Source organism: Papilio xuthus, unplaced genomic scaffold (genome assembly GCF_000836235.2).
Source record: "Papilio xuthus unplaced genomic scaffold, Pxut_1.1 DF826159.1, whole genome shotgun sequence".
NCBI lineage: Eukaryota > Metazoa > Arthropoda > Insecta > Lepidoptera > Papilionidae > Papilio > Papilio xuthus.
This window is the reverse complement of record NW_013532490.1, coordinates 2,655,055-2,669,259: the sequence shown is the minus strand read 5'-3', so window position 1 is coordinate 2,669,259 and position 14,205 is coordinate 2,655,055. Positions and strand designations below refer to the sequence as shown.

Sequence of the window (14,205 nt, the reverse complement as noted above, 5' to 3'; positions counted from 1 at the left end):
ACGTTTAAATAAAAAAAACTGCCTGACTTTTAAATAAAAAAAATGATATTATGCAATACCTAGTCATTTTTAAATAAAAAAAATGACTAGGTATTGCATAATATCATCCATTTGGATGATATTCAACAAGGTGGTCATTTCTTTAACTATTTAAATAACAATTGCCTACATTTCATACATTGGATAGTCGAATAAAAAAAGCCTCATCAAATTGCGGTGAATGCAAGACCTTCTAACATACGCAATCTTTTAGACGTCAAAACCGTGAGTTCCCATTACTAAAACATGTACAAAAACATATTGCCATCTCTTACATGATAATGTAGAACAAAAGAGATGGCAAAAAGTTTCAACACTTATGTTTCGACAGTGGAAACAGACAGTAGACACACAACACGTCCACATTCAATCGTATCAATGCTCATAGAAAATCTAAATGTACATAGCCTAGCCTAGGTAAAAAGTCAGATTACAAGACATATACTCCGTCTTGTTATATTAAACAAAATACCTAAATAATAGTAAATACATCGAAAAACTTTTAAAAAGGGCTGTGCATACGTATTCGCAAACAAATACATTTTTAATGAATATTTACATTTTTTTTTAAAATTTAAATATTATACGTCAATTTTGATCCAAAATACGATATGCACGTACCTTTTTGTGCTAATTTTGGGGGTATTTTTTTTGGCCTTAAATTGTATTAAAAAAAATTAGGTTGGGGTTTTTAAAACCGCAATACAGATACGATCCTAATAACTTAATATGCACATACGATTGCATCAGCCATTTAAAAAAAAACAATAAATAAGTAAAATACATTTTTCATTTGTAAATACTACAACGATATTTTCATTCCATACAAACACACACATACATCTTTGGACACGATTTTAATTTGGTACATTAATACCAAAATAGTAAATTAAAAAATATATATGGTAATTATACAAAACATAACAGACAACCTAATATACAACTGGTTTAAACTAAAAGAACTCGCCATGAAAAAAAACATGACACTAGATTAAAAAATTGTACATTGTGCACCTTAAAAAATAAAGACACAGATCTATATTTATGGTACTTGGTTATACAAAAAAAAACTATAAAATGGTGACGTCATGACATAGATATGTACATCAAAATGCCGTTATTTAAACTACAATCTGAGAAAATTAACCATTGGTTTCTTAGACTAAAATCTCTGTATAAAACATGTCCGTTTCATTTTGTCAAAACAGAGATAAAAATGTTTCAAACGAAACTTTCGGTCTCAGAAACCCACAGTAAGTCTTGTAATACATGAAAGCGGTCAAGCGATGCTGGATTAGCTATATATTTCATAATCCTATATATCTACGGCCGGTTCGAACTTACAAAAAAAAAATAGTCATATTTAGGCATTATCAAATTAATCTAGATATAACGCGATATACAACCAAATTTATTGAGCTAATAATTTCAAAAAAAAAATGCCTATTCTGACAGATGTCACTTTGACATTGACAGACGTCAATCTGAAATGTCATTTCAAATAATTTTTATTTTAATGAGCAAGTTCGCATCTTAAACAAAATATTCGAGTCTGGTTTACAATGTAATTTATATTTCCTGATAAATGTTAAAGGTTTAAAAAATATTTTTTTTTTAGTCTCGAAAATATCTTAATTGATTAATATGGAAATGTCAATCGATTTTTTTTAATTCACATGCGAAAGAAAAAAAACTATTCTGATTTACATATAAATAAATTGTAAGGATAGAAGAGAATAATCGTTAATTTCAAAATAATACATAAACATTAATACGTATTGTTTTTGAGCACAGATAAAAAATGGTATATAACTTTTTAATCATCGCTATACTGAAGGAACTCAAGCGACTCTCGACCTTATGCCTTTAAACTTAAATATGATATTTGCTTGTCTAATGAGCTTAGCTATCTTCTAATAGATTATGCAGCTCCGCGTAATTCAATATGGCACGGTGTAGAAATTCGTATTGTAACTGTAACAAAAAAAATAACATTAAAATTATTAGACGTAGTTATCTGAGGTTACTTATTATCATTTTTTATCCATTTGCCTACAAATAAAGCGCCAATAGCCTAATGGTTAAGGGTACGGATAGCCAATCAGATTGTCGAACAGTTCGAATCCCGCCAGTCGACTATTATCGTAAACCATATACTGGCACTTAGAACTTACAAGAAATGGTACAAGAAATATTATAAAATTAATAAAAATCTGCTAATATAAAAATAACCGATCTAAGTCAGTCAGTTTTAGAATCGTTCCAAAGTAATTATTCAAACTTAAATATTAATTATTGCAGTCTTGCAACCTTATTCAAATTGTCCCATCTCGCTCTAGATATGTTACAGAGTTACTAGAGTTATTTAAGTTCTAATAATGTCTATGGTACGTACAAATGTGTCTATGGTGCGTGCCCGCTGCGAGCGCACTTTGCGCGCGACGCAGTTCACGTCGACGCGTCGCTCCACGCGCAGCTGCCAGATCAGGATGCACAGCGCCACGAACAGTGATGACCTCTCCGTGCCCAGACTAATACAGAACAATGTTAAAGTTACACCAGTAACAGTGGTTTTCTGAGACCTAAAACCTTGTTTAAAACATATTGTTAAATCTATTTTGTCAGTTATAACAGGCACGAAAATATGTTTTATACAGAAAGTTTGGTCTCAGAAACTGACAATAAGTCCCGCCCATAATGCTTTCCAATCTATATTCAACAATATATATGCTCCAATGCTCATTTTATCCACAAGGAAATTAAAATGGGGATGGGTTATAATCTTTTCTACTGCCTGTATCGTTTCTTAAATAAGTGTAAAAGTGTACAGTTGTCACTTGAGTCTGACTACCTGACATTCATATGACATTTTGTCAGTTTATCTTATGTGGTTGTCAGTCCCTTGCCAGAGCCTCCTTTGCCACAGTCAGCTAGTACAAGTAGATTATAATTAGGGTTGTCAGACTTCGAGTACACCGAACTTGAGCACTTGTATTATATAGTTAGGGTTGTGACTCACTGGCAATGCACTAGCAGCGGCCGCCGCGTGGTGTCTGTGGGCGGGGCGAGGGGTGCGGCGAGCTCGGCAAGTTCAGCCAGGCCGCGCGTCACCTCGGGCACGTGCCCCGCCGCTGTTGGCCAGCCCTGGTACTGTAGTTGTCGCACCTCGCTCCATTCGCCACTCTAACATAAAAATATGTGTAAGTTATATAGTTTCTTGTACGAATTAAAAATATATTATGTGTTTAAAATACTTCAGCTTCCCATCGTATATGTAAGTTATAAAATCAAATGTCTGGTAAAATTTTACTTTGTATGTTGTTTATTTTTATTTTACCGTCAATTTCTATTACTACTACTACTACTACTACTACTCATATTTCTTGTACCATTACATCTAAACTCTAGGCTTTTGCTACGAAATGGTATACGATAATAGTCGAATATCGAAATTCGAACTTTCCACCACGTAATCGGAAATCCATATCTTAACCATTAGGCTATTGGCGCATCAAAATTTATCTTTACTTTCTCAAAAAATAAAGTCAGTAGGTACATTGTTACCTTATTATTGGTGACCCTGAACTGTCGCCTAGTGTAATACGGACAGGACTCGCTCTCTTCATACTCGACAGATAGGTGCTCGTATTGCGCTGTGCCGTCATCCCAGTACCGCGGGCACTTGCCTTCGCCCAGCTGATAACAATATATTTTAATATTACTAATGTTTAGATGTAAAGATGGATGGATGTTTGTTTGAAAGTATCTTCTAACCGACGGCTTAAATCTCGATGAAATTTTGTATGGATGTAGCACATAGCCTGGAAGAACACATAGACTTCTGATATATTTTTTTATTTCGCTTGGATTGAGTCTAGGACTTCAGTACTTAAGTTTTTTAACTTACCTCACTGAGCATAACAATAGTAGCCACATTATGTTCTGACACCATCCTCCAAAAGTCCATAATAGTGTTTGGCATCGGGTCTTGAGTTATAATGAATCCTTCCGAATTGTCATACGCTGAAACACATTCAATTTTATATAAAATACATAAGTAAACTTCACTAACTCTTCACTAACTTCCTTGTTTAAAATATTAAAACATTGATTCAGTTCTCATTCCTTCGTTACCTAATATTTTGCTGTAACTGTGACGTCATCACATCGAGATACTTTGTTATTGTTCACACAATATCAACACTGAAGGACTCGTAAACGTATTAAAATTATTACATTATGTACTTCAAGATTATTTCCTTAAGTGACGTCATCGGACTTAGATATGTTATCATGCACGTATAGTACCTTCAATGAAGGATGCGTTGATATACGTAGAGAAGTCCCTGCCGGGTATCGGCGCGAGTATGACGCGGTTACGGTCGTATGGCAGACAGTCAGGACTGCGGTTGCGCACGCGCAGCTCCTCCCCAGTACCAGCAGAGCACGACTTGACAGCCTCCGCTACTGGACTGTTCATCATTTTCTACAAAAATAAATACAACTTTTAAGACATGTTATGTTTACACTGCGCGAAGAATATGAAGCATAGTTGTAGGTAATGTATGGTTAATAAGCAATGTACATCAAACATTGTGTTCTAATGTCGATATTTTTGGATATCTTTTAATACATTGCGCGTCAACTATAATGGCATGTAGTAGGTAATGTTTGTAAAGCTAGCAATGTACCTCAAACTCGTGCTCCATGAGACACTTGTCGGCGCCTTCGGGCGTGTTGCGCAGGCGATCGATACTGGCCTTGAGGCGCGAGGCGGGGATCTCTGTATCACCGTAGTGCGCGTACTCAACTAATGCTCGGTATACGAATACGTATTGTTTCTGTAAAAAAATCAAATATTATGACACGATATTTGTAGATTGATAGCAAATGTACAAATTGGCCTCCCTATTTGTCATTAACTGTCATGTCTAAAATGTCGGTCGTCTAATTTATTACACACTAGCTAACGCCTGCGAATACGTCCGCATGTAATTTAAAAAAAAACTGAATTAGTAGCCTATGTTCTTCCAGATTATGTTCTACATTTATGACAAATCAACGAGATCCTTGAGCAGTTCTGGTGATACCTTCAAACAAACATCCATCCGTCCATCCATCCATCCAAACATTAGCAATTTATAATATAATTAATATCTCAAAAATGACACACGTCCACTATGACCAACGGTTCAACCGTTTATAAGGCGCTTTAGGCGCTTTATGAACATACTAAAACTATCCAATTTTTACTATTGTTACTCCATTATGGAGATATTATAGTTTCTATAATGAAAGGTCACTTTCCACTACGCCGACACTCACCAGAGACTGCACCAGGAAGTTCCTCTGACGCCTCAGTTCAGCGACAGTGTTGAAGACAGACACATGTCCAGTGGCCCGCAGCTGCTCCAGCAGACAGTCGAGCGCCACTAGCGTGCCAGTGCGGCCCACGCCAGCACTGCAGTGCACCACCACTGGTCTCCCCACCATGTTACACCACGCCTCGTTCACACGCTGTTGCAATATATTTATTGAAATTTGAAAGACGATGCTATTTCGATTAATCATAATTTAAGTATAGTTTGAGTGGTTTTCTTGTTGTTTTTTCTACAGGAAATATATTTTTCTTTTTATTTTTTTTTACATTAAATAAGCTATCGTTTGACCATGATACCACTTGATAAAAATGATGACGTGGTCAAAAGATGGTAAATTAGTCTAAGTGTTCTTCTAGATTATGGTTTACATCTATGTCAAAGTTGAGTGAGATCCATTAAGCTATTCTCGAAATATCTTTTAACAAACATCCATCTAAACTTTCGCCTTATCAATATTATAGTAATATTACTATACTCACAATTATATATCAAAATAAAATTTAAATCAATAAAAATTCTCATCTAACGTTACCTGTACAAATTAGTTATTAATTTTACCTTAATAAACTTTAAAATTGAGTAAGAATGCTCCGGTGCAGCAAAGTCCTTCCACATAAGGAAATGATACTGTCTCACTAGTCGCGACTCGTTTCGAGTCTGCGGGGAATTGGGATGACTGCCATCCGCTGCTTCCTTGCAATCTAGACAAAAACAAGCAATATTAAAATGTTTGCATTGAAAAGGCTCTGAAACTGAACCAATTTGAAGATTTTTTTTTTATATCATAAGGTGGCAAACGAGCGAGCGGCCACCTGAAATCGCTGAAATAGCGAAGTGACTGTTGCCCATAGACATACGCAATTTCATATGCGTTGCCCACCTTTAATCTACGGAGGAGAGGATGCACAGAGAGAAAATATTTTCCCTTTCTATGCATCCTCTCATCCGGAAAGCCCACTTACACTTTCCATCCTTTCCTTATAAGAAAAGGATGGGAAGTGAAAGAGGACTAAATTTGGCCTCCGGGACGCACACTCATCAGAGGAAACGCGGAATTGCTTCCACTTGAGGCCTGTCTTCTGTGTGGTCGTGGTATTTCACCGGGCGAGACGGGACAATTCGTGCGAAGATGTTAAAGCGGGCTCTACCACTGTTAAATTATTCTTTCACTGTTGGAAAGTTTCAGTCCCGGGTGACATTGTTATTGTTTGTGGCGGCCATTTTGGATAGTTTATTGGTGAATTTAAGTGCTATGAATTATTTACCTCCATTTCTCTTAATGCCATTATTTTCAATGATAGGTTGTCCGTCAGAGTTCACAGGCTGCTTCATAATTCTCAACTCTCGCACGATGTAATCTGAATACCTAATACAAATCAAATATTATTCATAGTTATATTGAAGTTAATTGAATTTTCTCATTAAATTAACTACTGGATCGATTTTTAAATATTTTATCACATCAGTAAGTAGCTAAATTTACTTGTGTTGATAACTTGCTCCCTGGAAGAAGCCGGTTGTATCTTACTAATATTATAAATGTCAATGTTTGGATGAATGAATCGATGGATCGGCTAAACGGATCTAGCTGAAATTTGGCATAGATGTAGAATGTAGTCTGGAAGAACACATGGAGTCGCGGGCCACAGCTAGTTTCAGAATAAATACAGTCTTTGGCATATTTATACACAATTTTATCTTGGAATTAGCTTTTAACGCTTTCAATGCCATTAAGGAATTTTAGTTGAAATTACAAATGGTATTAACAGAAAAGAAAAGAATTATTCATTAGCATTTACCTTTTCTCCGATACATGATACACGGTGATATTTCCAAATGCCCTAGGTCCTCGAGAATCATCAGGCCAGTACTTGGAGCACTTCACCTTGGAGTACTCCTCGAGGTTGGTCAGCATCACGATCAATTCCAATCCGTGTTCCCAGATCATACGCCAAAAGTCATTCACAGTCGTCTCCGTTGGTCCTTGGGCGCAGATGAACTTTTTCCTTTCCTTTTAACATAAAAAAATGTTCATACTCTATATTATGACGTCATAATTCTCAAATAAAAATACGGTCAACAAAACAGATATTAAAATCAAATTAAAGGTTTTTGCAATTTATGCTGTACCTGATTGGAGTCCATTGGATCCTTTGTTAGCAGATAAGGACAGATAGCAAAAAAAATTTAGTAAAAAGTAATTATTAAAATTCTACTGAACTTTTTTTATAAATTCGCTTCAAGCACATAAATAATAAAGTCTAAATTTAAATACCAACCTTATATCCCATAACGTAGTTAGCGTTGATATAATCAGAGCCGGATATACCGTCGATCTGAGACAGCTTCACCCGGGTCTGGTCGTACGCCTTTATATCCGGGTACCGGTTCTTGGGTTGATTCTCCCGGGCCTCAGACGCATGTGTCGTCCTATCCGGGAAACATTCCGGCAGCATCTGTAACAACTTTATTGGTTGGTTGCCCGTTTTAATACAATTAAAAACACACACATACCCGGTTCAAACGGGGATAAATGTAGAAAACACAACATTTATGATTTAAAAAAAGTTAAACATAGTAATTTCATGCATAAATAAACAAATTTGTAACACATTTTACATAGAAATAAAGCAAAAAAAAAACACTTATATACACTTATAATAATTAAAGAATCGTGGTTTTATTTTAAAGCTTATGTATTATTTCATATACAACATAAACAGCTAATTTAATTAATTACATAAGAAATGATAAAGTTTTATTAAGAAAATAAGTTCATTAACTAAAATCGACTTGTAACTTACAATATACAGTTCGGTCACCGTGAAATTAAATTATTATTTAAAATTGTTAAATTCAAGATATTTTACTAGCATTATATATTGAAGAAGAGATAAATTACCTCAAACTCTTTCTGGAAGCCGTAGTCGGAGTCAGCCTGTCGTTCTGCATACGCAGCGGCTAAGTCCTCTTTCGCAATGGGGGGCATATCTGGGGGAACTGCTGTTATCAACTGCTGACGACCCCCTAACGAACCCACTACGTATCTAAAAAAAAATGATTATATTAAATAAGTTTAAATGTATATAAATCCAAACAAAATGTCTTTTACATGGCTAGTGAACAGCGTTATCATTCCTACAGATTCTGTGTTAACTCACTCAATATTAAATGTAACTAACACTTAAATTATTCGTAATTCCATGATTTTTACTACTAACCATTGATACATGGTTTTGTTATTTGAAATATTTAGAGGATTTGTAGACATAATAAAAACCAAACTAACCCATCATACTCGTGAGTGTTTTTTTTAACGCGCGTTAAAAAAAACTTCCAAATAAAAAATGCATTTCTATTATATATAACTGTTCAAACGGCAGCGTATTAAAAACAGGACGCTTTTCATCGCGCATTATTGCCTTAAGCGTTAGTACCCCAAGAACTGCCAACGCGGAGTTCTAAAGCTGCGTTTATAAAAACGCCCGTGTGAGTTTACCTTAATGCGACTTGCAAGGGGTTCATCTCAACGTGCACATGTGGCGGCAGTTTGTGTGAACGTCGCGAGTGCACAATACACGCGACACCCACTAACACCACCAACAGACCAGCAAGTACAGAGGACACCTGCAACAAAATGGTGAAAGATTACAGTGGGCCAGGCACAAATATTTGCAATGAGCGATGGGAATAAGCTGATTTGGAGGAGAAAACGCATAAGAATGTAAATGTTTAACAGTGGTAGAGCCCTCTTTATCTTCGCACGAATTGTCCCGGCTCGCCCGGTGAAACACCATGACCATGCAGAAGACAGGCGTCAAATGGAAGCAATCCCAAGTCTGATGAGTGTGCGTCCCGAGGCCTACTTTTAGTCCTCTTACCCTTCCCACCCTTGTCTTACAAGGAAAGGATGGAAAGTGGAAGTGGAAGAGGGGATGCATGGGAGGGGAAAATATTTTCGTTCTACTATATACTATATAATAATATTTAGATATGATGGCGGCTCTTAAGTAAATGGCTGCGCACATAATTTTAGCTTGAGCCTCCAAGATATATGAAACGACTAATACTAACCATTATAGCAATATGTATTGCCTCGGGAGGTGAATTCCCAGCGGGGCTTGGTGCTGGCATCAGGACATTCACATATTCACTATACACTGGTTCATCTTGCAGTCGACCCGCAGCTGTGAATATACATTGCGTATTTTATAACGATTAATTTAACTTTAATTCTTACTTAGCCAGCAATGTAATACTTACGAATCACTTCAACGAAGAGTGTATAATTAGCTAAGATATCTAGGAGACCGTCTTTTACTTTGAAATCATCTTCCATACTATCACCCATCATTGGATTTCTTGTGTAATCGCTAGAATTATAACAATTGCATTAAATTTACAAATAAATATTAATAAATACAGCATTTTAATCAAGAACATTTCTCAGTTGGCTTTGATATTCGCAATATAACTTCTTACTAAATGTTATAAATGAGAAAATTTGGGTGAGTGGATGGATGTTTGTTTGAAGGTATCTCCAGAACGGCTACATGAATCTCGCTTTAATTTGGCATATATTAATTTTGTTTTATTCTAAATAATATAAATTATGAAATACCAGAAATAAGACTTAACAATTTCCAAACGGTATATAAAAATCTTTGTGACAGATTACATCATAAATTATACAAAACAGACATACTTATCAGTCTTTTCTATTTCTGGATAAGATCTCCTATCTCTTTTGATCTCCGGTTCATCAGTGGACATATCATCATCGAATAGTTCATCTTCTGTGGTGGTTGCCAATGTGGTGGTGGTGGTGATCATCACTTTAGGTGGTGGGGGGTCGTAGTAGGGTCGGCGAGGTCGCTTGAGACAACGCCGGCACATATCACTATGTAATGTGGAGTCATCAGCACTGAAGATTGGTCTGTCATCCCCCATAATCATATCCATTGAATCAGCCATTGGAGGGAATTTGTCACTGGAAAAAAAACATAATTTTTATATATCTTTATGGACAACTAAATTAATTTCAATGAAATTTGACATCAACAATTTTTATTGTTTTTCGACTGTGAAAATGTCATCTCTCATATTTCCTTTGAAAAAAGAGGGACTACAATACATGTCAATACAAGTGTCACAATATTTAAAACACATATTTAACGTGTTACAAAAATCTAATAACGGTATTAAGTTAGAACGAGAAAAAGTTAGGTTAGACTTGGATCTTTTAACTTTAGTTATAATGTCATTCAAACATAAGGGCACAAGAGCGCAGGCATTTAACTCGTATGACATGTACTCGAGCCGGCATTAATTTTGAATATTTTTATACTGCCCGTTGGTTTCTGGGACCAAAATCTCTGTATAAAACATATCGTCATCCCTGTCATTATCTTTGACTAAATAAATAAAAAAATAAGTTTTAAACGGGGATTTTGGTTTCAGGAGCACACGGTAAGTGACTTACTGTGAGAAGACATCAGCTAGATAAGCGCCAAGCACGGGTCGTACACTGTGCGCCTCCTCGTAATCCACAATACTTATTTCCCTCGGTGACGGCAGTTTACTCCATTCAGTACTCGGTAGAAGCTTCACCATGAATATCCTATAACATCGAATTATTACTTATTTCAAACAATATTAGATGTAACGTAAAGGTAGGTCACATAGGAGTGACATTGAGCCATCAAAAACTTTAAAACGGACTATACACAGTCATAAATCTCTATAAAAATAGAAATATACACTCTACTAGCGGACCCGACAAACGTTGTCCTGTCTACACGTTTTTAATTTGAATAAATTAATATGAAGTTAATATTTGATGAAAATTGTGAATCTAAACTATTCCCAGATCCCCTTGAACACACACAAAAAATTTCATCAAAATCGGTCCAGTAGTTTGAGAGAAGTTCAGTGACACACACACTCACAGAAGAATTATATATATAAAGATTACCATAGTATAAGGTATTTTTTCAATTGCAATATATACCTGTAGCAACAAATCGGTCCAGTTCTTTCCGACAGCCGCGGCAAATTCAATTTCAGCTTGTACTCTTCATTTTCAATAATCTGAAATAATATAAACGAATTTTAAATAAATACATACAGATATTCACTTCTTACTAATATTATGAACAAGCTATCGCCCGCGACTCCGTCCGCCCGGTATTAAAAAAAACTTAATAAGTAGCCTATGTATTCTACCAGACTATGTTCTACATCGATGCCAAATTTCAGAGAGATCCGTTGAGTCTTTCCGGAGATACCTTTAGACAATCATCCATCCATCAGATTCGGCGTACATATAGAACATAGTCTGGTAGAACAAATAGGTTACTAATTACGTTTTTTTTTTATCCCTCGCAGATGGAGTCGCGGGCGCCACTAGTGTATAATAATAGTATAATGACCTTGAACCATCGTATGCGGGGCGGGGCGGGCGGCACGGGGGGCGTGGTGCAGTGCTTGGTCTCCTCCTCCCCGCGCCGCTGCGTGCGTGTCACCGCGCTCAGGCGCACCGTGTAGTTTGTGTTCGGAGGTAAATCGTCGAAGCTGGAATATTATTTGAAAAATACTAAAATAATATCAAAAAATGGCTTCTTAAGGTTTCTTAAAAATCTACTCAAAGGAATTGCTTAAGTTTAAATTAAATTACTCTATGCGTCTTTGAATATTCAAGAAAATAGCGATAACATACCGTGCGGTCCTAGTATCATTGGTCTTAGATCTGTACATAGGACCCCATGGATCCTTCTGCAGTCTACCAAAGCGATCTCTAAATATTGCCACGCCACTCAAATTCATCTGTTAAAAAAACGCAATAAACATTAATAAAAATCCATACTTTTTTACCACAAAATTATTTATACTAACAAATGAATAGCTCATTTGTTAGTATAGAGTGAAGATAACTTACACTATATGCCTTAATTTCCGCATTAAGTTTAAGAGGGGGGTCCCAAGTGAGGTTCATGTACCCCCCAGAACAATGTATAGTGACATTGCTTGGCCGACCTGGTGTACCCCCTAAGGTAATCGCCTTCACCTCCTCAGACCAGTTCCCGCAGCGCTTTGTGAAGTCGGAACATGCACGGACCTGTAACGTATATTTCACAATGAGTGCAAAAGAGATATATTGCTGTCTCACTCTTTTGTTAGTGAAACTAATTAGTTGTCTCTCTCACACACAATGATGGATTGGTGGCTGATGAATGTGTTAAAACTCTTTCCCTTTCACTACTCTTAAGATAGAGCGAGAGATCATTTAAAAAGCGTTAATAGCCTAATGATTAAGGGTACGGATTTCCGATCACGAGGTCGGGGGTTCGAATCCCGGCATTCGACTATTGTCGTAAACCATATCCTAGCACAAGCCTAGAGCTTAGTTGGAATGGTAAAAGAAATATTAGTAAATTTTCAAAAAAAATCTGCTAATATTATCAACAAAAAAAGAGGTTGCTCTTACTACTCTTACTAATATTATAAATACGAATATTCGGATGTACAGTCAGCGTCATATAGATCGTCACAGACAAGATATGCAAATATATAGGTACACCAAAAGTATTCAATTATATCGGTACAACAAAAGTCCTCAAAATAATAGATACATTCACCCTGCTCAAATACATCGGTACATACACAGCGTCAAATATATGAGTACATGCAAGATGCTCATAAATATCGTAGCAGCCACAGCGTCATAAGTAACGAAGCAGTCAAGGTGCGCAAAAATATCGGTACATTTGACAAAATTGAACTCTATCTCTATATACTTGTGATACAATTTGGAATAAACTACTTCTGTTACATTCATTTGACACTTTGCATCAAACCATTTTTCAAAATTTACTAAAAGTGTTCGACGCGGATGACAGATATTAGGTAGATAAAACCAACATCAAATTTAAGTTTGTCATCATATATGCTAGTTTGGTCTCGTGGCTTTACTGTTCGCCGCCGTTAGTACGTAAGGTCGGCGGTTCAAATCCCAAGCCACTATTTTTTTTTTGATATTTAAACTTTTTAATTTTAATATCGAAGCACATGTAATTAAACTCTATCGCCGTAGTTATTAGGTACTTTTTGATATTGCCTTGGACTAATGAGTTTGACCGTTAAAGTACTTTTCTATTTCAAACAAAAATGAAGGAGATAAAGCGATGCTATTGGCATGTAATTTGTTTATTACTCATGTTTGTTAAACTTGTACCGGTAAAAATAACACTTTTACTTTTACCTTTTACTGATACTGATTATATTTAAGAAACAAAGAAAAAAAACTGAATGTCAATATCCAAACTACATCAAATTTTTGGTCGATTGCAATAAACATTCCAGTGTGCGTGGGCGCGCACACATATATAGATAACACTTGTACGTATAGTTTCCGCGCGTACCATTCTTAAAACCCGCAAAGACAATCCACGCTCCGCCCACTCACTTCACCCGCGATGGTCTGACCTAATTGTTGTTAACTTTATTTAAATTTCTTTCTACCCGACAGCGAAAATTATAAAAAAAAATTGTCGAGCAAAATTTTACATTACCAAATTTTTACTGGTTATGAAAAAATAACCCCGTGATTGATAAAATGAAAAAAAAGTAGCCTGAGATTCGAACCGGTAAACTTACATATTACGGCAAACATACTTGAATACTGCGCCAAACTAGTATTATATATATTGTGACAAGGCAAAATTTGATATTAGTTAATACGTATCTGTCATATTCGGCGTGACAAACTTTTATATTTAAGCGTTAT

The 14,205-nt window shown here is 35.9% G+C and overlaps 1 protein-coding gene across 1 annotated transcript in view; it reads right to left on the bottom strand.

Moving 5' to 3' along the window:
* Nucleotides 1–1,787: 1,787 nt before the first annotated feature.
* Nucleotides 1,788–14,205, bottom strand: part of Ptp69D (Protein tyrosine phosphatase 69D) — a 30,258-nt gene continuing 17,840 nt past the window's right edge. Inside the window, exons 5-26 of the mRNA XM_013319210.1 lie at nucleotides 12,358–12,579; nucleotides 12,139–12,245; nucleotides 11,852–11,993; nucleotides 11,431–11,510; nucleotides 10,903–11,040; nucleotides 10,126–10,410; nucleotides 9,684–9,793; nucleotides 9,495–9,607; nucleotides 8,920–9,047; nucleotides 8,323–8,467; nucleotides 7,700–7,876; nucleotides 7,220–7,431; nucleotides 6,686–6,786; nucleotides 5,979–6,121; nucleotides 5,365–5,556; nucleotides 4,731–4,880; nucleotides 4,348–4,525; nucleotides 3,947–4,062; nucleotides 3,604–3,735; nucleotides 3,059–3,222; nucleotides 2,435–2,570; nucleotides 1,788–2,013 (exon numbers count right to left, since the gene is read on the bottom strand). Coding sequence (XP_013174664.1) covers nucleotides 1,942–2,013; nucleotides 2,435–2,570; nucleotides 3,059–3,222; nucleotides 3,604–3,735; nucleotides 3,947–4,062; nucleotides 4,348–4,525; nucleotides 4,731–4,880; nucleotides 5,365–5,556; nucleotides 5,979–6,121; nucleotides 6,686–6,786; nucleotides 7,220–7,431; nucleotides 7,700–7,876; nucleotides 8,323–8,467; nucleotides 8,920–9,047; nucleotides 9,495–9,607; nucleotides 9,684–9,793; nucleotides 10,126–10,410; nucleotides 10,903–11,040; nucleotides 11,431–11,510; nucleotides 11,852–11,993; nucleotides 12,139–12,245; nucleotides 12,358–12,579 — 3,243 coding nt within the window. The 3' untranslated portion in view covers nucleotides 1,788–1,941. The remainder of the gene's footprint in view (nucleotides 2,014–2,434; nucleotides 2,571–3,058; nucleotides 3,223–3,603; nucleotides 3,736–3,946; nucleotides 4,063–4,347; nucleotides 4,526–4,730; nucleotides 4,881–5,364; nucleotides 5,557–5,978; nucleotides 6,122–6,685; nucleotides 6,787–7,219; nucleotides 7,432–7,699; nucleotides 7,877–8,322; nucleotides 8,468–8,919; nucleotides 9,048–9,494; nucleotides 9,608–9,683; nucleotides 9,794–10,125; nucleotides 10,411–10,902; nucleotides 11,041–11,430; nucleotides 11,511–11,851; nucleotides 11,994–12,138; nucleotides 12,246–12,357; nucleotides 12,580–14,205) is intronic.